The sequence below is a fragment of the Panthera uncia genome, chromosome A2 (assembly GCF_023721935.1).
Source record: "Panthera uncia isolate 11264 chromosome A2, Puncia_PCG_1.0, whole genome shotgun sequence".
Lineage (NCBI taxonomy): Eukaryota > Metazoa > Chordata > Mammalia > Carnivora > Felidae > Panthera > Panthera uncia.
Window position 1 is genome coordinate 7,092,910 of NC_064816.1, and position 20,239 is coordinate 7,113,148.

Genomic DNA, 20,239 nt, shown 5'->3' on the forward strand with positions numbered 1-20,239 from the left:
TTTCCTCCCCTAAGAAAAGGCTGCCGGTTCAAGGCCCATCCCTGAGGCTCTGGTCCAAATCTGGAGCTCTTTAGAACCTCTTAAGATTCTAGCGAAAATTAAAGATTCCTCTCCAGAAAACTCTCTGACCCTTGGTTTCTGGTGGTTTGGAATCCCGTTCTTGAGCCGAGGGAGGGGCTGAGGGTCTTTACGCAGGCTCCAGGGCCCTCTAGGGGCCTCTGTCTCTCCGGGTGGGGCTGAGGAGGCGGGGCTGCGGGCCTCTTTATCTCCACAGCCAGCTTTGGCTCCCTGGCGCGGGGCCCCTCAGTCTGGGCCCTTTCCCATGGGGTCTCTGCTCCCCCTCTCGCTGCTGGTTTTGCTGGCGGCTGCCTACCGGGGAGGCGGGAGCGCGCGTTGGCGCCGGGCTGCGCGGGCTCAAGGCCCCGGAGGCAACTCTCCGGAGCCCTCGGAGACCTCGGCGTCCTTCTGGGTGCGCGTGAGCCCGGCGTTCAAGGCCGTGCCGCCGGGGGGTTCAGTGTGGCTTAACTGCAGCAGCAGCTGCCCCCTGCCGGAGAATTCCAGCCTCAGCACTCGGCTGCGGCGGGGCCGAACGCTTAGTGGGCCTGGCTGGGTATCCTACGAGCTGTTGGATGTGAGGGCCTGGAGCTCCGAGGTGCGCTGCTTCGTCACCTGCGCAGGAGAAACGCGGGGGGCCACGGCCAAGATCACCGCCTACAGTGAGGGACTGGGGCTCAGGTTCTTCTGGGGTGAGGGGGGGGGGAGGGGGGGGGGGGGTATTTGACAGTCGCGTTATGGGGCGCACGCGCACCTTGCTCAGCGGCCCCCCTCTTGCTTTAGAACAGCCGCACAGCGTGATCCTGGATCCCCCAGTCTTAGTGGGCAGTGAGTACACGCTGCGCTGCCACGTGACACACGTATTCCCCGTGGGCTTCCTGGTGGTGACTCTGAGGCGCGGCGGCCGGGTCATCTACTCTGAGAACCTGGAGCGCTTCACTGGCCTGGACCTGGCCAATGTGACGCTGACGTACACGTTACCAGCTAGGCCCCGCGACTTCTTGCAGCCCGTGACCTGCCACGCACGCCTCAATCTTGATGGCTTGGTGGTCCGCAGCAGCTCGGCACCCATGACGCTCACAGTCCTCGGTGAGGCACCTTTGGAATCCTGGAGACTTGAGGAGGGGTGGGGAAGGGTTATGACCCCAGCAGGGTGAGAGAGCCAAGCGGCAGCTCCATGCGGGGCGTCACATCAACATGTGTTCCCTTCCTAATTCTCACCTCCTGTCCCCAGCTTGGAGCCCCGCGCCCAAGGTCTTGGCCTCCACCTCCATCGCGGCCTTTGTGGGGATCCTTCTCGTCGTGGGGGCCACCTACCTGCGAAAATGGCTACTGATGCAGTCCCGGGGCGCAGAGGGGGTGGTCCATGACCGCTGAGCCAGAGGAAAAAGGAATCAGAAGCAATTTGGGGAACCCTGACTGGTTCAATAAAGCCTTCCTCAGTCAGCCTCTGTCCCGTGGCCTAAACGTCCCCCATTAGGGTTCCTTTTTGGCCCTGCCTCAATCACGTTCTCCAAGTTCCTGGTCTCTCTGAGGGCACCTGAGGTTTCCTCATTCTCAACCACCTGGGGACCTGGGCGTCCCAGTCCCTCCGCATTTCCACCCAAGTGGGGCAAAGTACTTCTCCTGCAGGCATTATCAGAGGGGTGCAGATAGGCATAGTTTGAGTACTGGAGGGCTTTGGGCTGTGGTGGTGGTAGGGGGTGGCTCACAGTATGGTTTTTCCCGATTGGCTCTGCTGCTGCCACGCTGCAGCTCTGATTGGATGTTAAGTTTCCTTTCCTATCCCCCACCCCCCTTAAAACCTAGCACTTTCCTGGAGGACAGGGGTGGGGCGAGAACTGGCCCCCACAGTTCACTGTTAGTGCTGGGGGGAGAGCACAAATGGGAGGGGGCCCATGACACTGAGGAACAGAGATATGAAGAAAAGGTACCCATGTGGTGACTGCAGGGAAGGAGCAATCAGATGGCCCACGTGGGGTGTCACGGACTCACGTCCTGGCAACGTCTTGATAGTCACCGGGCACATGCGGGGGTGTCAAAGCTTGGGGCCCGGATGAAGGGTCGAAGTGTTATAGTTGGTCTCTTGGTCTCGCGTGGACAGAATCCGAGCCCGCACTGGGTATCTGGCAGGGCCCGGGCTGTCCAGGGCCCCGCCTACCGCGCGGAAAGCGGATTCTGGGGTGCTCTTCCGAGGCTTGAGCTCATACACGCCGCGTAGACACGTGCCCGCTGCACGCTGGGTAAATACAGACCCAGAGCGGAGCCGACCCTAATTTAGACGCCCGCGAACGCTGCGCGCATGCACACGTGTTCCCGAATCGCTGGCACTTTCGTCCCCACCCCCTCTGTCGCGTGCGGGGGCGGAGCCGGAGGGGGACTAGGGGCGTGGCTGTAATCCTCAGCTCTCCAGGTCAAAAGGAGAAGGATCCGTGAGGGAGGCCTCCCCATACCCTTCCCTAGAACTGTGCCTTCCCCCATCCTGCTCTTTCCAGATCTCTCCTAGCCCTCAAACCCTCAACCCCCTGCTCAAGGGGCGCGGGGCGGAGGTGGAGGGGGGGGCGGGGGGGGACGGATAACTATGGGGGCGGAGCTCTGAGTCCAGCTCATTATCACGGCATCCAAGCTAGGGGTAGCGTGGGGGTTTGAGAAGGGCAACCCAGCATCCCCGGACCTCCGCTTCGCCGCGGAGGATGACGCGGGAGCGCGCGGCCGCCCCCAGAAGGCCCCGGGCGATGGGGCGGGCTTCCACGTAGACCCCGGGGGTCGCTTGCTCCTGCCAGCACGCCTTCGCCAAGGCCGGGAGCCTGGAGCACGCTCGCCCTCCCGCCCCCCCAGCCGCCTCTGCCGCCGCCCCCTCCTTGGAAACCAAGTTACCAACGTTAAACCAATCCCCGAACGCAACTCTGCCTCCTCCACAACCCACCCGCCGCGCCGTCCTCTAGCCCAGCTCCGCGCTCGCGCTCTCCTCGCCTCCTGCGCTTCCCCCGCGGCGGCGATGCCAGGGCCCTCGCCAGGGCTGTGCCGGGCGTTGCTCGGCCTCTGGGCTGCCCTGGGCCTGGGGTTCCTCGGCCTCTCAGGTAAGAGCCGGGTCCTGGCTCAGGGTGGACAGGGTGGGGGCGGAGTTCCCGGACCAGATAAGCGGCCACAAGCCCCTCCCGGCTCCGCCCTCCTCTCGCTCCACTCCCACGCTTCTGCCCCACCTTGAGCCCTGGCCTTTCCCCTCTATCCCTCTTCCCACCAACATACACTGGAGACCCAGCTTCCAGACTCCTCGTTCGCCCAGATCTCTACCCTACTGTCTTCTTCGAGATCCTGGATGCTCTTCCGAATCCAGCCTCATGCTCTGGATACCCCGTGTCTCCCTTGTCCCCTTCCGGGGTACCTCCCCACGCTCTGTTATGCACCCTGGTCCACGGACTGACATCTTCCTCACTCGTGGTCCGGAAAGACCCGATTTCCCCAACTGCTGTGACTCAGAGGAGCTATTCCCGCTCCATCCGGAGCCCTGGCAACCGAGTCCCTCAGCTGTTACCGCGATTCCTTCCAAGAGCCCAGCCTTCTGTGTTCTCCCGGGTTTGGGGGGTCCTCACTTATGCTTGACTCAGTTTCACCTCCCCTTTGCCCTCGCCTCAACCTGTCTCCCCCCTCTCCGGCAAGAATCCTGAGAACCAGTTCGTTTTCCTTCCTCCACACGAGGTCCCCTCCTCCCATCCTTGCGGTGTGCGTCAAAGACCCCATCTTTCATCCCCTCCCCCCTCCCCCCATGCTTTCCCATCGCTCCATGGGCATCTTGGAGACGGGGGTGTCTCCGCTGCCCCGTCCCAGAGACGCCCTCGAGGTTTGAACCCTGGGAGCGCGCCTGCAAACCTGAGGCCGGGACAGGATGGCAGGGCTCCTGAGTTCTTTCTTGCCCCCTGCTAATTCCCTAAGAATCCCTGATTCGAATGGGGGCACTAAGATCCCAGGAAAGTGGCTCCCCAGGCTGAGCCCACGTTTCCCTGGGCAGCGGTCGCGCAGGAGCCCTTTTGGGCGGATCTGCAGCCCCGCGTGGCGCTCGTGGAGCGCGGGGGATCTTTGTGGCTGAATTGCAGCACTAACTGCCCACGACCTGAGCGCGGTGGCCTGGAGACCTCGCTGCGCCGGAATGGGACCCAGAGGGGCTTGCGCTGGCTGGCTCGGCAGCTGGTGGACATCCGTGAGCCGGAGACCCAGCCTGTCTGCTTCTTCCGCTGCGCGCGGCGCACACTGCAGGCGCGTGGGCTCATTCGTACTTTCCGTGAGTTCTCAGCGGCCACGCTTACTCTACTACTTTCCCTCCCTTCCAAGCCCCGCCCCCTGGGTCACAGAGTCCTCCCCTTCGGGCTCCACCCTCTGGATCCCCACGCGCTCCCTCTCTGGGCCCCTGGTTCCACGCCACGTCCCTCTAAACCCCCGCGTTTCCAAAAAGCTGTGGTTACCCTTTCCAGAGCGGCCGGATCGTGTAGAGCTGGTGCCGCTGCCTGCCTGGCAGCCTGTGGGCGAGAACTTTACCCTGAGCTGTAGGGTCCCGGGCGCTGGGCCTCGTGGGAGCCTCACATTGACCCTGTTGCGGGGAGCCCAGGAGCTCATCCGTCGCAGCTTCGCGGGGGAGCCACCCCGAGCGCGGGGCGCTGTTCTTACAGCTACAGTACTGGCGCGAAGGGAGGACCATGGGGCCAATTTCTCTTGCCGCGCGGAGCTGGACCTGAGGCCGCACGGCCTGGGGCTCTTTGAAAACAGCTCCGCCCCCAGACAGCTCCGAACCTTCGGTGAGTGAGTGTCGGGAGAAGGGGACCAAAAGGGGTCGGGCAAGTGTTAAGAAATTTGGAGGCAGGGAAATCTGAATTCTAATCCTAATTCCAACATGCCCCAGCTGCACGTTGTTTTCCCCTACGTGCCTTGAGGATAATACGATAAGATGGTGCATGGAACGTGCTTAGCACATACTGAGCGTTTGATACATAAATTCAAGCTGTTCTGTGACTCCCAGCCCTGTCTCCGGACCGCCCGCGCCTCGCTGCCCCCCGACTCTTGGAAGTGGGCTCAGAAAGACCCGTGAGCTGCGCCTTGGACGAGCTATTTCCAGCCTCGGAGGCTTGGGTCTACCTGGCGCTAGGGGATCAGAGGCTGAGTCCCGAAATCACCTTCGAGGGGGACGCGCTTATGGCCACTGCCACAGCCACAGCTAGTGCAGAACAGGAGGGCGCCAGCCAGCTGGTCTGCAACGTGACCCTGGGGGGCGAGAGCCGCGAGACCCGGGAGAACGTGACTATTTACAGTAAGAGGGAGTGACGCGGACCCTGCGCGGCTCTGGGGTGGAGCCAGAGGAACGGGAAGGCGGGGCAAACAGTGGGCGGGGCCTTAGTATAGGAATAGGCGTGGTCCGAAAGTCCATAAAGGGTGACAGAGACTGAATAGCAGGCGGAATATGACACGCCGGAAAGGGAAGGCCGCAAACCCAGCGAGGATCTCCGAAAGATTTGGCGGAGACAACCTCAAGGGGGCGGGGCGAGATGGGGCGGAGCCTGCGCATCCCGAGGGGCGGAGCGCGGTACCCTTAGTTTGGCCGCAGAGCCCGGAGGGTTCGGGTAGATGAGGGTCAGCCTCAACCCGCAGGAGGGGCGTGGTCAAGGGATTCACCGCCAATGCCCTGTCCCCAGGCTTCCCAGCGCCGGTCCTGACCCTGAGCGAGCCCACCATCCCCGAAGGGAAGGTGGTGACAGTAAGTTGCTCAGCTGGGGCCAGAGTCCTGGTCACACTGGACGGAATTCCAGCCGTGGTCCCAGGGCAGCCCACCCAGCTTCAGCTAAATGCCACCGAGGACGACGACAGGCGCAGCTTCTTCTGTGATGCCACTCTCGAGGTGGACGGGGAGACCCTAAGCAAGAACAAGAGCGCCGAACTCCGCGTCCTATGTGAGTTGGCCTTTAACCTCTCCTCCCCGTGATTTCCAAGGACCTGTCCAGTCCCTGGCCCTGCTGTGGAAGTGAGGCTTTTCCTCAAGGTCCATGTTCGGCTTCTCTGTATCCCACGCCCCTGCCTGCAGACGCCCCTCGGCTGGACGATTCGGACTGTCCCAGGAGCTGGACGTGGCCTGAGGGCCCAGGACAGACGCTGCGCTGTGAAGCCCGAGGAAACCCCGCTCCCTCCGTGCACTGCGCACGGCCTGACAGCGGGGCAGTGCTGGCGCTGGGCCTGCTGGGTCCGGTCACTCGTGCTCTCGCCGGCACTTACCGCTGCACTGCGGCCAATGTCCAGGGCCAGGCAGTCAAGGACGTGACGCTGACGGTGGAGTGTGAGTGGGGGTGCACAGGGCACATCTCTAACAGGGTCTAGGGGCAACTAAGCCTACAAGGAAGAGTGGGAACAGGATCTGAAGTGTGCCTTTGGGCAGGATTTTGGAAGAGGGAAGAGGCTGGCGAGTGGGATTAGGGGAAGATCTTGGGGAAAGAGGGAGAGGAAGAAGTAGACGTGTCCATAAGGGTCTGGGGTGCGACATCTGGACGGAATCTTGGAAAGGGGGACTTTCCAAGCCCTCTAACAATTTTAGGTCAAAGACTCGGGGACGGTCCTGTGGGCGCTTTGTAGAAAAGGGCCCTTTGCAGAAAAAGGGCTCCAAACAGCTCACAGCTCAACCAGCGTGAAACCTCTTTGGTTCAGTGTCTTTGTGCCTGCCCAACACTTTGTGGCCGCCCTTGGACAGAAAAGGGGTCTAGGGACATTAGGCCAGTCCCTAAACCCCAAACCGAACAACATATCTTCCTCCAGACGCCCCAGCGCTGGACAGCGTGGGCTGCCCAGAACACATTACATGGCTGGAAGGAACAGAAGTCTCACTGAGCTGTGTGGCGCATGGAGTCCCGCCGCCGACCGTGAGCTGTGTGCGCTCTGGGGAGGCCAGGGTCCTGGAGGGCCTGCTGCATGTGGTCCGGGAGCACGCAGGAACCTACCGCTGCGAAGCCACCAATGCTCGAGGTTCTGCAGCCAAAACTGTGGCTGTCACGGTGGAATGTGAGTGGGGACAACACGGGGCAGGATGGTATGTGAGGATAACCCTGGCCTGACTTCCAGTCTCTGTGTGACCTTCTGCTCCCCAGATGGCCCCAGTTTTGAGGAGCCCAGCTGCCCCAGCAATTGGACATGGGTGGAAGGATCTGGGCAGCTGTTTTCTTGTGAGGTGGATGGAAAGCCAGAGCCAAGCGTGGAGTGCATCGGCTCAGAGGGCACCAGTGAAGGGATGCTGCTCCCACTGGCACCCCCAGACCCTAGTCCCAGAGTCCCCCGCATCTCTAGTGAACTGGTACCTGGTATCTACGTCTGCAACGCTACCAACAGGCACGGCTCCGTGGTCAAGACAGTCGCCGTGAGCACGGAGTGTGAGCGGGGCCCAGGCTGGTGGGAAGTAGGGGTGCCCCAGGGTCTGCGCCCCCCCTAACGTCCCCCATGGCTGCTTTGCAGCGCCACCGCAGATGGATGAGTCCACCTGCCCGAGTCACCAGACGTGGCTGGAAGGGACTGAGGCTGCCGCGCTGGCCTGCGCCGCCCGGGGTCGCCCCTCCCCACAAGTGCGCTGCTCCCGGGAGGGCGTGCCCAGGCCTCAGCGGCTGCGCGTGTCCAGAGAAGATGCGGGTACCTACCGCTGCTTGGCCACCAACACGCATGGCACGGACGCACGGACTGTCACCGTGGGCGTGGAATGTGAGTGGGAGCAGCACCAGATGGAGGGCACCCGGTCCCCAAAACAGTGACTTGCAGCAGTAGGATTGCCCAAGACAGTTCAAGGGCACCTCCCCAGACCCCTTCCTGGGGATAAGAATTCCTCATCTAAACCTGAGGAGAATGAAAACTCTAGGGAACAGGAGCCCGGGCCCCCTCAAGTTCTAGGTCAAAAGGGCACTGGTGCAGGGCCCCACTTCTCATTCCTTGAGGCAGGGCACAGGATTTTAGTGCTGATGACAGCCCGATTATGGGGAGAGGTGGCTCTGGTGGGAGGCAGGGTCCTCGCCTGCCCATCTGAAGAAGGGTGCTCTCAGATTGTGGTTGGGTGGAAGGTCAGTAGGTCAGTGGCTGGACCGGCTCTGAGCGGTCCCTCCAACCTCCTGTCCCCTGCAGACCGCCCGGTGGTGGCCGAGTTGGCAGCCTCGCCTCCCGGAGGCGTGCGGCCAGGTGGGAACTTCACGTTGACCTGCCGTGCGGAGGCCTGGCCCCCAGCCCAGATCAGCTGGCGCGCGCCCCCGGGGGCGCCCAACATCGGCCTCTCGAGTAACAACAGCACGCTGAGCGTGGCGGGCGCCATGGGCAGCCACGGCGGCGAGTACGAGTGCGCAGCCACCAACGCGCACGGGCGCCACGCGCGGCGCATCACAGTGCGCGTGGCTGGTGAGTGGCGGCTGGAGGGGCGGGGCGGGGGATCTTCAGGGGGCGTGGCCTGCGGCTTGGGGCCCCTGAACCCGGTCCTTGTTTCCGCTCCCATTCCGCCGCACCCGAGACTGAAGTGTGCCAGGGCCGAAGTCAGGGGCGCCCTGGCAAGTGGGGTTTCGATGGCGGGTTGGGGGCGGAAGGTGGAGGGAGGACTGGAGCTCACGGGGAGGGACCCTCCAGGGCTGTGATGGCTGTCGGAAGGAGCTTATTAACTTGGGGGTCGGTTGTGTGTGATAAGAGACTTGATCTAATAATTCGCCCTTCACTGCGTCGCTGTGGAGAAGGGGGGTTGGAGAGGGACCTAGAGCAGAGGAGGCGGGTGAGGGGGGCCCCCCGCCAAGATCCCTTCCCCCCACTTTGCGTATCGCTGTGGTTTTTCCGGGTGAAGGAATGACCCGGTCTCCCCCCACCTTCATCCTTTTGGGGGTGAGTTGGTTGACTTGTGGGTATCTCTGGGGCTAGGGGCTTCTATCCAATGTCGAGATGACACTCCTCGGGGTCGGGGCGCTCGGGGTAGCCTTCCGGGCTTTCTCCTATCCCCCACCCCGCGCTGTGAGTTCCCTGGGGTTCTCTGCCAGGCCCGGGAGGTCTGACCTTGTGCCTGCGGGGAGGGAAAAGAGGAGGCCGGGCTTGGGGGCCTTGAGCCGGTCCACCCTCTTTGAGGATCTCCACCCCGCAGGTCCGTGGCTGTGGGTCGCCGTGGGCGGCGCGGCGGGGGGCGCAGCGCTGCTGGCCGCGGGGGCCGGCCTGGCCTTCTACGTGCAGTCCACCGCTTGCAAGAAGGGCGAGTATAACGTGCAGGAGGCCGAAAGCTCTGGTGAGGCCGTGTGTCTCAACGGCGCGGGCGGCGGCGCTGGAGGGAGCACGACCGCAGCCGAAGGTGGAACCGAGGCTGCGGGCACCGCGGAGGCGCAGGCCGGGGGCGAGGTCTTTGCCATCCAGCTGACGTCAGCGTGAGCCCGCTCCCCTCTCCCCGCGGGCCGGGGGACGCCCCCCCCAGAGGCACAGGGGGGCTTACTTATTGTTCTATTTATTTATGTATTTATTTATTTATTCACTTATTTATTCAATTCCAGGGGCGTCATCCCCTTTTTCTACCCCGCCCCCCAATAAAGTTTTTATAAAGGACTCTGGGTCCGTCTGCTTCAGTCTGTGATGTGGAAGCAGCCCAAGGTTCCAATGCCAACGCCGCGGGATATTCCTAAATAAACTATTTTTGCTTGTTTGTTTTTGAGGGCCTACTATGTGTCAGGCGCAGTGCAAGCCGCCTTCATGCGGTGTGACCCGAGGCTTGCTCTCTCGGTGTCCAGTTTCCTGCTCTCAGCTGACCCTTGGGCCGGGGTGGGGACCGCACTCCTTCCTCCAGCTCCCTACCCTTTATCTCTTCCGCCCAGAGCGCTGCCCTCTAACCCGGCTAACACTTGGGGGTGGGAGCTAGGTGATTCCCCCAGGCCTGGTTCCGGGAAGAGCTAAAGCTGCCTCCCCAGGATGGGTGGAGGCCCCTCCCAGGGGTCTGGACACGGGGCTCCCGTCCTGAGGCCTCGCCAGGATGAGTAAATGCAAACAGGGACTGCAGTTATGAGCGTCAGCCCCCAAAATGTCCCTCCCGTTAAAGGGTGCATCCCTGCCCCCACCCTCAATGCCTTCTCCATCCTGTGTCCATCCACGGTGTCTCAGTTTACCCCTAACCTGCCTTTTGACTGCCCATCACGACTCACAAGAGACACGTGGTATCAGCTGCAACCGCACCCCCCCCCTCCCCGCACAGCACCACCTCCCTCACCGCCCAGCAGCATAAGGAGAGAACAGCTGGACCTCCCCCCACCCTTGCAGTCTCTGCCTCTCTCCAAAGCAGGAACAGAGCCAGAGAGAAGGAAACAGTCCTGGACAGCTCCCACTCCATCAGCTGCCCCAGGCAAACATTTCCCCAGCAAAGGTAAGAGCAGGAAACGGGGGTTGGGCTGGGGGGCTGCCTAGAGGCCTAGTCAGGGTACAGAAGGAGAAAAGGCACAAGCATGGTGCAGCCCCTACTGTCACACACACCCTTAACCACCTCTCTCCACTCCCACCAGCCTCTTCTCGATTCCTCAGAGTCCCACAAGGTCCCACCCGCCACAGGGCCTTTGCTTTTGCCATTCACTCTGCCTGGACTGTCTTCATCTTCCAGTCCCACAGCTAGTTCCTTACTCCCAGGTCTCTACACAGATGTCAGAGAGGCCTTGGCTGTCCCCCCTCAGAGAGGACCGACACTAAGGTAGCCCCCCGAACTCCTATCTCCTTACATACTGTATTTTCTCTAAATAAAGCACCAGCCACTACTTGCCATCTACTAGATATTTAATTGAGTATTTGTTTACTGTCACGTTAGAATTTTGGCTTCACTAGAGCGGGGACCTTTGTTCTATTTACCATATAGTGTCCCCACTGGCCTGGCACACAGGAGTTGCTCCATAAATGCTGAATAAATGGGTAAAAACAGCCGTGAGTTCACACACAGTCTGAGACCTCTGTGTGTTCAATGTGTATTCCCAAGGAACTTCATGCTGGGCACTGGGGTGGCCTATCATGGTCAGGGACACAGATGTGGCTTTGCACCTCTGAAATCACGGTCCAGGTGGGGAGATGAATGTGAATGAAATAACCTCAGAGTAGTAGAGACTTGAAAATTCTGGTAGGTTCTAAGAGGGAGACCAGTGAGGAGCTGAACTAGAGCCTGACTTGCATGGGATTAGGGTGTCTATTTTAGACTGGGTGGTCAAGGAAGACTTCTCTGAATATGTGGTGCGGGGCTGAGCCCTGCCTCCCAGTCATGAGAAGGCAGCGCCTATGGGGAGACAGGGTGGAGGGTGTTCTGAGCTGAGGAATAGTGAGACCGAATGAGTCAGGGATCTGAGGGCTGAGGAATCCCGGGCCCAGGCCTTCCCCGTGGGCTCACCCGGGAGAGACAAAGGGGGTTTCACCTTCCTGGAGTACGTGGCCAGGCAGGTCTCGCTCACTGTCACGGGGGTGACATCCCCACCCTGGCTGCAGCCCACCCATCCTCCCAGTGAGTACGGGTGTCCTGTGTGTCCAGGGCCCTCCTCTCCCATGTGGCTTTTGGCTTCAGGCTAGGGACACACTTTGATGGGGTGAAAGAGACCTTGAAAGAGGAGCAGCGGGGCACAGAAGGGACTGTATGCATAGAGACATGGGAAGGCGACATTCTGCAGGCAGGGGGAGAGCTGACAGAGGGCCCAGGGTGTGGATATCACCGTGTGCCAATGTGTGTCATCTAGGTGTATTTCCTGTGTGTTGTCACGTGTGTGTGTCAGCAGGTGTATCAGTGCATGTTTCTGGCTAGCGTGTGGCCTGTCTCATGTGAGTGTCAGCACGTGTGAGCTTGTCCATGTGTCTTGTGTGTGTGTGAAGGCATGTGTCAGCCCCACTCATGTATTTGTCTTGCCTTTTTGTTTTTAATGTTTGTTTATTTTTGAGAGAGAAAGAGAGAGAGTGAGCAGGGGGAGGGGCAGAGAGAGAGAGAGAGGGAGACAGAGAATCCGAAGCAGGTTTCTATGGCGCTGAAGCCGGATGTGGGGCTCAAACCCACAAACCGTGAGACCGTGACCTGAACTGAGCCGAAGTCAGACGCTCAACCGACTGAGCCGCCCAAGGCGGTGCCCCTGTCTCTCTCTCTTTTTAAGATCTTATTTTTGTAAGTAATCTCTACCCCCAACGTGGGGCTTGAACCCACAACCCCGAGGTCAAGAGTCGCCCACTCCATGGGCTGAGCCAGCCAGGCGCCCCATGTGTGTGTCTGTCTACTGTTGTCTGTCTCTGCGTGTGGTGGCTGTCGCCCTGTATGGGGAGTTGCGGTGAAGGTGACTAATTCCCTGTGGGGCGGCTGGTGCCCGTATAGACGACTCTGTGTGTGTCCCTCAGAATCCAAATGAGAAAACACCTGCCCCCACGTGCCTGCGTGCGTGAGACGCGATCCCCGAGTCACGGTGCTTTTCTCAGAGTAGTTTTGTTCTTTATTGTTACTGCTGTCAACAATATGAGTGTCACTGCTGAGGACATTTTCTGAGGAGAGGCTCAGCCAAGCCGGATTGGACCAGGGGCCAAGATGGGGCACAGTGGCCCCCTGAGACAGGGGCTCTGGAGCCGGAGGCCTGGGTCTTCCACCTGGGATCCCTGAAGGGGAGGGGGCAGAGAGAGGAGGAAGGCTGGACCCCCAAAGACTCCAGCTGTTTCCCCACTCCTCCCAGGAGGGCTCCTGCCCATCTCCTCCCTGGAGAAAGTGAGTCCGGATGGGCTCAGCTAGGTGAGGAAGGGCTTACCCTTCCTGAGCCGGGCCTTGGTGGGGGCCCAGGGACACCCCACATCTGCCACATAACTTCTTGGGCTGGACGCTCTTCCTGGGCACCAGCCAGCAGCTGGAGCAGCGGGTGCCATATTTTTTGTACCTGGGGTGGGGGGTACAAGAAACCAACATCAGGAAGCAGCAGGGGCCCAGAAACTGCCTCACGGGAACCACTTTCCCCGAGGGTGTTTCCCTTCCCGGCACCCCACACTGGCTAAGCATCCAAACTCCTCCTCCGTTCTGAGGACCTGATACCACACGCATTGCAGAGAGGGGTCCCGTCTTCAGCATCTCTCCAGAGTGGGGTCCTCTGGGTCCTACAGGAAGCACAGCACCGGGGCCCTGAAGGGGCAGAGGTCAGGGTAAGGGGCAGAGGCCAAGAGCCTGGGCTCAGGAGGCCCGTACAGGTGGGGCATGTTGTTGGAGTCTCGACGAGGGCCCCAGCCGGCTCCGGGCCAGCCCTGGGTATTACCAGATCTAAGGCAGAGGGAAAGCCAGGAAGGGAGACAGATGGCAAAGCTAAACAGAGGAGGAAACCGGGGGTGGGGGTGACTCAGCTCGAGTGGAGGGAGGTGCACCATGACTCCTTCTGGATGGGTCTAAATGGGGAAGCGGGACGGGAAGAAAGACAGAGACGATGGGAAATTGCCTCCCCCCCACAAATATTTATAGCTGTCAAGTCTCCGGGACTCACCCAGGGCCTCGCCGCCTCCCGAGTTGGCCTCAGGGCCCCCCGCAGGGCCTGTGGAGGGACCCTGGGAGCGGCTAGTGCAGGTCAGGCTGGAGAATAGACAGGAGTTAGCACTGGGGGATCTGTATCTCGTCCAGGGCAGCGCCCCTCGATGATGAAGATGATTCACTGTCCGGGTATCAGGCATCCCCCAAGGAGGCTTCTGATGTCTGAAAGGCCTGACCTTGCGCCTCGTTAGCAATAATAATGGTGATTATCATATGAAGAGGTAGGAAGCCTGGGGCCAGCCTGCCAGTTTGAGATCCTATTTCTCCCAAGTCCCCACCTCGTGACTCTGGACAAGTGATCTCACCCTCTGCACCTCAGTTTCCAGATCTGTAAAATGGGATTCACGAGGCTTCAATGAGCCCATGCACATCACATCAAGTGCTGCCTGTTACCTCTTATTGTTGTTCCTGGCAAATGGCAGTCATTAACATTATTGAAAAAAATAACAGTGGCGGCGGCCCTCAGGATGGTCGGGCCCATCTCATAAAGTCAGTGACCGATGCTCACCGACTTCGGCTCGGGTCACAGTCTCACGGTTCACGAGTTCGTGCCCCATGCTGGGCTCTGTGCTGATGGCTCAGAGCCTGAAGCCTGCTTTGGATTCCGTGTCTCCCTCTCCCTCTCTGCCCCTTCCCCGCTTTTGTGCTCTCTCTCAAAAATGAATACATTGAAAAAAAAAAAAAAAAAGAACCTGCGCTCAGACCAGAACGTTGCTGGATCAGAGCAGCAGGGCTGGGACCGGCACCAGCCCGAGGTGTCGCTCAGAGATGGGCCCTTTGTAACTGTAGGGCTGGCGTGGGCGTCCATGAGCAGATGCCTGGAGGTCCCTGCCCCCACCATTATCACTCTAACTTGCAAAAAGGGCGCCCTCCTCTGGGCCAGCCCCTACCTGTAGCTGGCTAGGATCTGTAGGCTGGAATCCGGCTTTATTTGAAACTTCAGGGTCACCCCCTCAAACCGGGGATCCACTCTCTCAGCGCCCCGGTGGGGCTTTGACTGCTTCCGGGGCCTCCTCTGGGGTAGGGCTGAGGGGGCTGGGGGAGCCTCCGGGGGCCTCGAGCTGCAGCATTGCTGGCTGATTGGGGTCAGCATGTTCTCGGCATCCTTTGCCAGAGGCGAAGGTCCCAGAGACTCCAAGGCCTTCAGCTCCCGGCAGGCCCCCAGGGTTTGGGTGTCCTGGGCAGGGCGCTGGACCAGCCCCTCTGCTGTTTCTTGGAGAAAACGCAGGGCAGTGACGGAGTCCTGGCGTGCGGACCAGAAGGACCTGGGGACAAGGGACAGTGTGGGCAGCACCTGTGCAGTCTTCAGAGACATGGGCTAAGGGGATTGCGTGGCCTCTGACCCCCATATGACCCCAACTCTCCCTGGGGACCAGAACTTCTTCTTTTTTAAGCACCAGTAACTAACACCGTGACCCCTGGATAACCCCAGGAACCAGCGGTCCTGACCCTTTGACCACTGGGCCAGGTTTGGGGAAGGGGCCGCTCCTTCACGCACCTGCCATTGGGTCTGGGGCATCCTGGGGTCCTTGGTGCCTGCTGAAGAGGGGGCGCCCGGGACGCCTTAGGGTCCAGACACGGCGGCGCCAGCAGCTCCTGGAGCTTGGAGAAGTCTGGGACAGGCCGGGCCTCCATCGCGCCCCGGCCCAGCGCCACCTCCCCCGCCCCGATCGCGCCCGGCCCCGCCCACCCTGGGCCCACTCGATGAGCCCCACCTGAGGGGAGCAGGACGCGCCTGGTGGGGGCGCTTCTGCAGAGGGTGCAATGAGCCCCACCTGGGCGGGGCCAGCGGGGTCGGGCGCCTCTAGCAGGCGATGCTGGGCACCCGGTTCCCAGCGGCGCGGGCCAGCCTCGGTGCCACTCTGGCCACCCGGCTCAGGTGGACTTCGCACCCCGCCGGCCGGCCCGGACCCCTCCGAATCCCTCCGCGGCGGTGGGGGCGGGGCCTTGCCACGCCGATCCACGTGTGCTCAGGCCCCCGCGCCCTCTCCTCCTCCCGGGAGGTTCCAAGTCTCCGCCTCGGTGGTCCCCCACCCCCGCGGCCCCATCGCTGCTATGAGAGGGCAGAGTTGGGGGTCCAGGTAAAGAAGATGCAGCCATAGACCCCAGGCCTGCCCGCCCCCGAGGACACTCAAGATGCTGGAGGTCTGTGAGACAGTTTTATTGTCATTCCAGTCAGATTCCACCCCGTCCACACACTGATTCTCCCGAGTTTGGGGGAGGCTCCCGGGCAGGGGCTGGTGCCCCTCCCACCCCCCACCCAGAGCCTGGACATGGGATCTGAAGCAGGGGCTTTGGGCTTCTGGCTGCTCCCAACATCTCTCTCGGGCCTGTCCACGCTCTGGGCTGGGCGGGCGGCTTGGCTACTCTTCCAGTCCTGGCCCCGAGGGCCACGACGGCTGCCCGCGTCAGTGGGGCTTGGGGACGTGGCCGTCCACGTAGAAGTTCCTGGTGATCTTCGGCAGGGTGAATTCGGCCCCTTCCAGCTCGGGAGTCAGCACGATCTGGCAGCCCAGCCGGGAGTTCTCCTGAAGAAGGGGGGCCATGTCCAGCATGTCGTCCTCCCTGGAGCAAGGAGAACAGCCGTCAGCGGCGGGCACGGTGTCTGGCTGGCGGGGGCCCCAAAGGGCGGGCAGGAGCAGGCTGCCCAAATCCAGGGGGGATGGTCAGGGGGCAGCGCCGCCGCCAGCGGCCGCGAGGGGGCGAGAAGCTGGGGCTGCCTTCCACCGCCGCCCGGGTGGGCCTCTGGGCAGCAGGGGCGCGGACTCAGCGGCCGGGCCCTGCCGCGCAGGCCCGGGAGGGGCCGCCTGCTCACCGCTCATCAGGAGGAGGCAGGAGGTCCAGGTGGTCCTCGCTCACGTACACATGGCAGGTGGAGCACGCCAGGGAAGCTTCACAGGCCCCTGGGGGCAACAAGTGGGGGGGTGCCGGTGAGGGACAGGGTCAGGCAGGTGCCCATCGGTCAAAGGCATGAGGGAGGAGAGGCCGTTTGTTTCACCAGACGCCCCTCCTCTCTCCGTCCTCTGCACACGCACCGTGTGGCCCCCCCACCCTGTCATTCGCTCAGCTAGCCGTTCCCGAACTGTGGATGGGCCTGCAAAGGGACGTCCAGGGTGTCCTGTCCCCCAAGGACTCCCCAGTGGCCTACGTGCCTGGCACCATGAAGGAACATGGACTTGACTTCAGTGTAGCTGAGAGGCGAAAACTCAGGCAGGATCCCCATAGCCTGTAAGCCCTGGCTGGGACCCTCTCGCCGCACCAGGTAAGGGTGTTCCCATCTCTCCTTTGCTCCTAAAGATGGGACCAGCTCACTCCACACCTAGTGTGGCAGGAGAAGAGATCAGAATATCAGGGTTGCAAGACGCAGAAACTGGGGTTTCCTGCTTTTCCCTGGACACATTCCCAACTTTTGGATTGATCACTGAGAACTGTGCTTCAGGATAATGTCCTTCCTGGCCTAAAACCTTCCAAAGGGTTTTCTTTCTTTCTTTTGTTTTCTGTTTTTAAGTTTACTTTGAGTGGGGTGTCTGGGTGGTTCAGTCAGTTAAGCATCCAGCTTCAGCTCAAGCCATGATCTCCCGGTTCATGAGTTTGAGGCCTGCGTCGGGCTCTATGCTGACAGCTCGGAGCTTGGAGCGTGCTTCGGATTCTGTGTTTCCCTCTCTCTCTGCCCTTCCCCTGCTCACGCTGTTTCTCTCTCTCTCTCTCTCTCTCTCTCTCTGAAATAAATAAACGTTAAAGTTTATTTTGAGAGAGAGAGAATACCAAGCAGGCCCCGCACTGTCAGCACGGAGCCCGATTTGGGGCTTGAACCCCCCAAACGTGAGACCATGACCTGAACCGAAACCAAGAGTCAGACGCTTAACTGACTGAGCCACCCAGGCACCCCTCCAAAGGGTTTTCATAGCCAGAATAAAACCAGTCCTTAAGATCCTCCCGATCTCTCCCTCATTCCACATCAGCCACACTGGCCCCTCTGCTCAGCTCCAACATGCCAACCTCGTCCCCCACCACGGGACCTCTGCACTTGCTGTACCCTTGCCCTGAAATGCTCTTCTCTCTACTTTTTCCATGGTTAGATCCTTCTTGGCTTCAGGGACTCAACTCCACTGTCTTCCAGTTCCCCCACCTCCGATTTCTTATCCTTCCCCCTGGCCTTGATGACTCTAATTTCTGCACGGCATTTACCACAGTCTAAAGTTACCGCCTTAATCTCTGGGTTTACCTATGCTCCATCAACCTGGCCTCCTCTCTGTGTACTTGGCACTGAGGCTGGCATGCTGTGGATGCTCAAGAGACACGTGTTCTATGTGAACGGGACAGAATTCTGTCTCTTCCAGACATGTTGGACGATGACGATGAAGCTGCAAGGCAGCCTCCTGACCCGGAAGAAGCTCCTTGGGGGACCTGGTGGCTTAGCTCACCCTCCCCATCTCCTGGGGAGAAAATGTCCGGGCCTTGAAGCTCCAGGTAGTCCCCAGGGATCTCTTCCTCAGCCCTGTTTCCCACCTCATTAGCATCCTCACCCCATGAGAGAGAGATTATCTAACGTAACAGTCCCAACTAGTCACTGGGCACTAACCACAGGCCAGGGATTAAGCACTACTTACGAGATCTGTGTAATTCTCCATAGCAACCCATAGTAACTAAATTACCCCATATTATAGAGAAGGAAACAGAGGTCCAGAGATGTTAAGGACCCTGGCTCAGGGTCATACAGCTGGTAACAGGCAAAATTTGACCGTAGGCCACTTGCCTCGAAAACTCATGTTCCAATCTCTGTCCTGGTCTCCTGGTGACTGGATCCCAGAACAGAACTTGAAGTAGGCCTGCCATGCCCAGCCCCCCCCAATATCTCCGCCCCCTGTAATGATTCAATACTTTAGGCTCTGTATTATATTCACCCAACCAGTAACCCTGTATATTTTTGTTTCAGACCGCCCTCTCCAGCTGCTCATGATATAATTACATGTCTACTCGTGAGAACATTGTCCCTGTTAGGTTGAAACTGGTGTGAAACAACAGGGGCCTCATCTGTTTTGTACACTGTTGCCTGGCACACAGTAGGTATTCAATATGCACAGAAGAGCAGCACAGATTAGCAGCTAAAATAAACTGACTTTGCATCTAGTTTTGCCACTTACTTGACCTTGGACTGTGTCAACTTAACCTGGGGCTCAGTTTTTTCACCTAAAAAATGAGATAATCCCCCCTATTATGTAGCGTTGTTATGAAGATTTTATCAAGTCAATAGCTATTTAACACGCTTAAGGTAATGTCTGCTATTATTATCTTTCATTCAACAGACACTGATTTAATACTTGTTGCATCTAAATACCGTGACGGGCCACCGATAAGTGGCAAAGAGGGTTTCTGGTCTCATTCTGAGGACAGACGACAAAATGGAAGGAAAGCAATGAGAAGCGCTACGGAGGCAATAAAGCACACTGAGAACCTAGTGTGACTGGGGATGGGGACGTTAACTGGGATGAAGGGATGAGATTGTCAGAAAGGTGACATTTACATTGAGACCTGAAGGATGAGATGGAGAGCCAGAAGATCTGGTGGGAAAGTACTTCAGATGTCTGGAGCAGCAAGTGCAAAAGCCCCGAGGCAGGAACGAACTTGGTTTTTTGTTTGAGGAACAGCAAGAAAGCCAGTGTGTCTAGACTAGAGAGAAGGAGGAGGAAGAGAATACAAGCTCCTGGAGGGCAGTGGTGTAAATAACCTCTAACAAATGCTCAGCAAATAACTGCTGAGTGAGTGAAGAGGTTTAGAGCTGGGCAGAGACATTGGTGAGGAATCTGGATTTTAACCATGTTTGATGGGAAGCCACAGGAGGGTTAAGTAATGGAGAACCCTATCTGATTTGCGGGTCTTTTTAAACAATGAATAAGGCCCTCCCCAATTCCCTGTGCGGGGCTCCCACCTTCCAGGTCCACTCCATGGCGCTGGGCCAAGTGGAGAACATTGTCCCCCACTCTGCCGCTCACCGGAATCCGTTGGCCTGACCGGTCTACGAACACCACGTTCACCCTGGGGACAGATGGAGGTGCAGATGCCAAACTTGATGATGGACGCGGTGGCCAGGTGGAACCTACGGTTGGGGCGGGGCTTGACGGTCAGGGGAATAGGACGACGTAGAAGGGGACAGAGATGAGGCTGCAGGGCAAGGTGGGGACCGGAGGAACCTCGTGGGATAAAGAATGGGGGCCTTGTCCCCCTACACTCACACGTCCCCGGGCCGCTCGGGGCCGCCAGCTTCCTCCTCCCCCGCCGGGTGCGAGCCTGAAAAACACGGTTTGGTGAGCGGCCCCGCGGCGCCTTGCGGGGGTCCGACGGATGAACGCTAGCCCCCGAGGCGCCCCAGGTACCTGTCGCTCGGAATCCTCTGGCTGTCGCTGGCGCCGCCGCCTCCCCAGACCCCCAACTGCCTCCGGGCCGGCTCCACCAGGCTCCCCTGGCCGCCCGCAGCAGCTGCCCAGCACTCACGCCTCCCCGAGCCACGGAGGCGGCCATGACAGACATCACGTGACCCGGGACTGGGCATGCCCAGTGGCAGCCGCGCGACCAAAGCGCCCGTAATTGCCCGAATATAAGCCCTGTCGTTTGCGTGGGGCTCGTGAGAGGAAGGGCTTCAGGAAGGAACTGCCAAGGTAGGAGGGC

At 60.0% G+C, this 20,239-nt stretch overlaps 4 protein-coding genes across 4 annotated transcripts; 2 read left to right on the plus strand and 2 right to left on the minus strand.

Moving 5' to 3' along the window:
• The first annotated feature begins 8 nt into the window (after positions 1 to 8).
• On the plus strand, positions 9 to 1,496 carry ICAM4 (intercellular adhesion molecule 4 (Landsteiner-Wiener blood group)). The gene is made up of 3 exons (XM_049642494.1): positions 9 to 716; positions 838 to 1,143; positions 1,289 to 1,496. The coding sequence occupies exons 1-3, from the start codon at positions 323 to 325 to the stop codon at positions 1,429 to 1,431; spliced, it is 843 nt and encodes a 280-aa protein (XP_049498451.1). The 5' UTR covers positions 9 to 322; the 3' UTR covers positions 1,432 to 1,496.
• A 1,479-nt stretch (positions 1,497 to 2,975) lies between these two features.
• On the plus strand, positions 2,976 to 9,847 carry ICAM5 (intercellular adhesion molecule 5). Its single transcript, XM_049642492.1, has 11 exons — positions 2,976 to 3,134; positions 4,064 to 4,333; positions 4,524 to 4,844; positions 5,066 to 5,353; positions 5,736 to 5,990; positions 6,122 to 6,370; positions 6,844 to 7,086; positions 7,173 to 7,451; positions 7,534 to 7,773; positions 8,188 to 8,454; positions 9,176 to 9,847. Exons 1-11 carry the CDS (start codon positions 3,053 to 3,055, stop codon positions 9,451 to 9,453), a joined length of 2,772 nt encoding a protein of 923 aa, XP_049498449.1. The 5' UTR covers positions 2,976 to 3,052; the 3' UTR covers positions 9,454 to 9,847.
• A 2,675-nt stretch (positions 9,848 to 12,522) lies between these two features.
• Positions 12,523 to 15,208, minus strand: ZGLP1 (zinc finger GATA like protein 1). The gene is made up of 5 exons (XM_049642495.1): positions 15,072 to 15,208; positions 14,464 to 14,838; positions 13,530 to 13,615; positions 13,084 to 13,177; positions 12,523 to 12,938 (listed from the first exon to the last, which is right to left on the minus strand). The coding sequence occupies exons 1-5, from the start codon at positions 15,206 to 15,208 to the stop codon at positions 12,809 to 12,811; spliced, it is 822 nt and encodes a 273-aa protein (XP_049498452.1). The 3' UTR covers positions 12,523 to 12,808.
• Positions 15,209 to 15,718: 510 nt separating this feature from the next.
• FDX2 (ferredoxin 2) lies at positions 15,719 to 20,232 on the minus strand. Its single transcript, XM_049642479.1, has 5 exons — positions 19,948 to 20,232; positions 19,807 to 19,861; positions 19,503 to 19,609; positions 16,389 to 16,476; positions 15,719 to 16,138 (listed from the first exon to the last, which is right to left on the minus strand). Exons 1-5 carry the CDS (start codon positions 20,099 to 20,101, stop codon positions 15,982 to 15,984), a joined length of 561 nt encoding a protein of 186 aa, XP_049498436.1. The 5' UTR covers positions 20,102 to 20,232; the 3' UTR covers positions 15,719 to 15,981.
• Between the last annotated feature and the right edge of the window lie 7 nt (positions 20,233 to 20,239).

What these genes read in the sequence shown, in the direction of transcription:
- ICAM4 (XM_049642494.1), top strand. Translation starts at nt 323, where the DNA reads ATGGGGTCTCTGCTCCCCCTCTCGCTGCTGGTTTTGCTGGCGGCTGCC. An exon ending in GGCCAAGATCACCGCCTACA is followed by an intron (nt 717 to 837) that starts GTGAGGGACTGG and finishes CTCTTGCTTTAG; the next exon opens with AACAGCCGCACAGCGTGATC. An exon ending in CATGACGCTCACAGTCCTCG is followed by an intron (nt 1,144 to 1,288) that starts GTGAGGCACCTT and finishes TCCTGTCCCCAG; the next exon opens with CTTGGAGCCCCGCGCCCAAG.
- ICAM5 (XM_049642492.1), top strand. Translation starts at nt 3,053, where the DNA reads ATGCCAGGGCCCTCGCCAGGGCTGTGCCGGGCGTTGCTCGGCCTCTGG. An exon ending in CAGACAGCTCCGAACCTTCG is followed by an intron (nt 4,845 to 5,065) that starts GTGAGTGAGTGT and finishes TGTGACTCCCAG; the next exon opens with CCCTGTCTCCGGACCGCCCG. An exon ending in GGAGAACGTGACTATTTACA is followed by an intron (nt 5,354 to 5,735) that starts GTAAGAGGGAGT and finishes CCCTGTCCCCAG; the next exon opens with GCTTCCCAGCGCCGGTCCTG.
- ZGLP1 (XM_049642495.1), bottom strand. Translation starts at nt 15,208, where the DNA reads ATGGAGGCCCGGCCTGTCCCAGACTTCTCCAAGCTCCAGGAGCTGCTG. An exon ending in CAGATCCTAGCCAGCTACAG is followed by an intron (nt 13,616 to 14,463) that starts GTAGGGGCTGGC and finishes TCTATTCTCCAG; the next exon opens with CCTGACCTGCACTAGCCGCT. An exon ending in GGGAGGCGGCGAGGCCCTGG is followed by an intron (nt 13,178 to 13,529) that starts GTGAGTCCCGGA and finishes CTGCCCCTTCAG; the next exon opens with GGCCCCGGTGCTGTGCTTCC.
- FDX2 (XM_049642479.1), bottom strand. Translation starts at nt 20,101, where the DNA reads ATGTCTGTCATGGCCGCCTCCGTGGCTCGGGGAGGCGTGAGTGCTGGG. An exon ending in CCATGGAGTGGACCTGGAAG is followed by an intron (nt 16,477 to 19,502) that starts GTGGGAGCCCCG and finishes TGTTGCCCCCAG; the next exon opens with GGGCCTGTGAAGCTTCCCTG. An exon ending in CTGCCTCCTCCTGATGAGCG is followed by an intron (nt 16,139 to 16,388) that starts GTGAGCAGGCGG and finishes TCCTTGCTCCAG; the next exon opens with GGAGGACGACATGCTGGACA.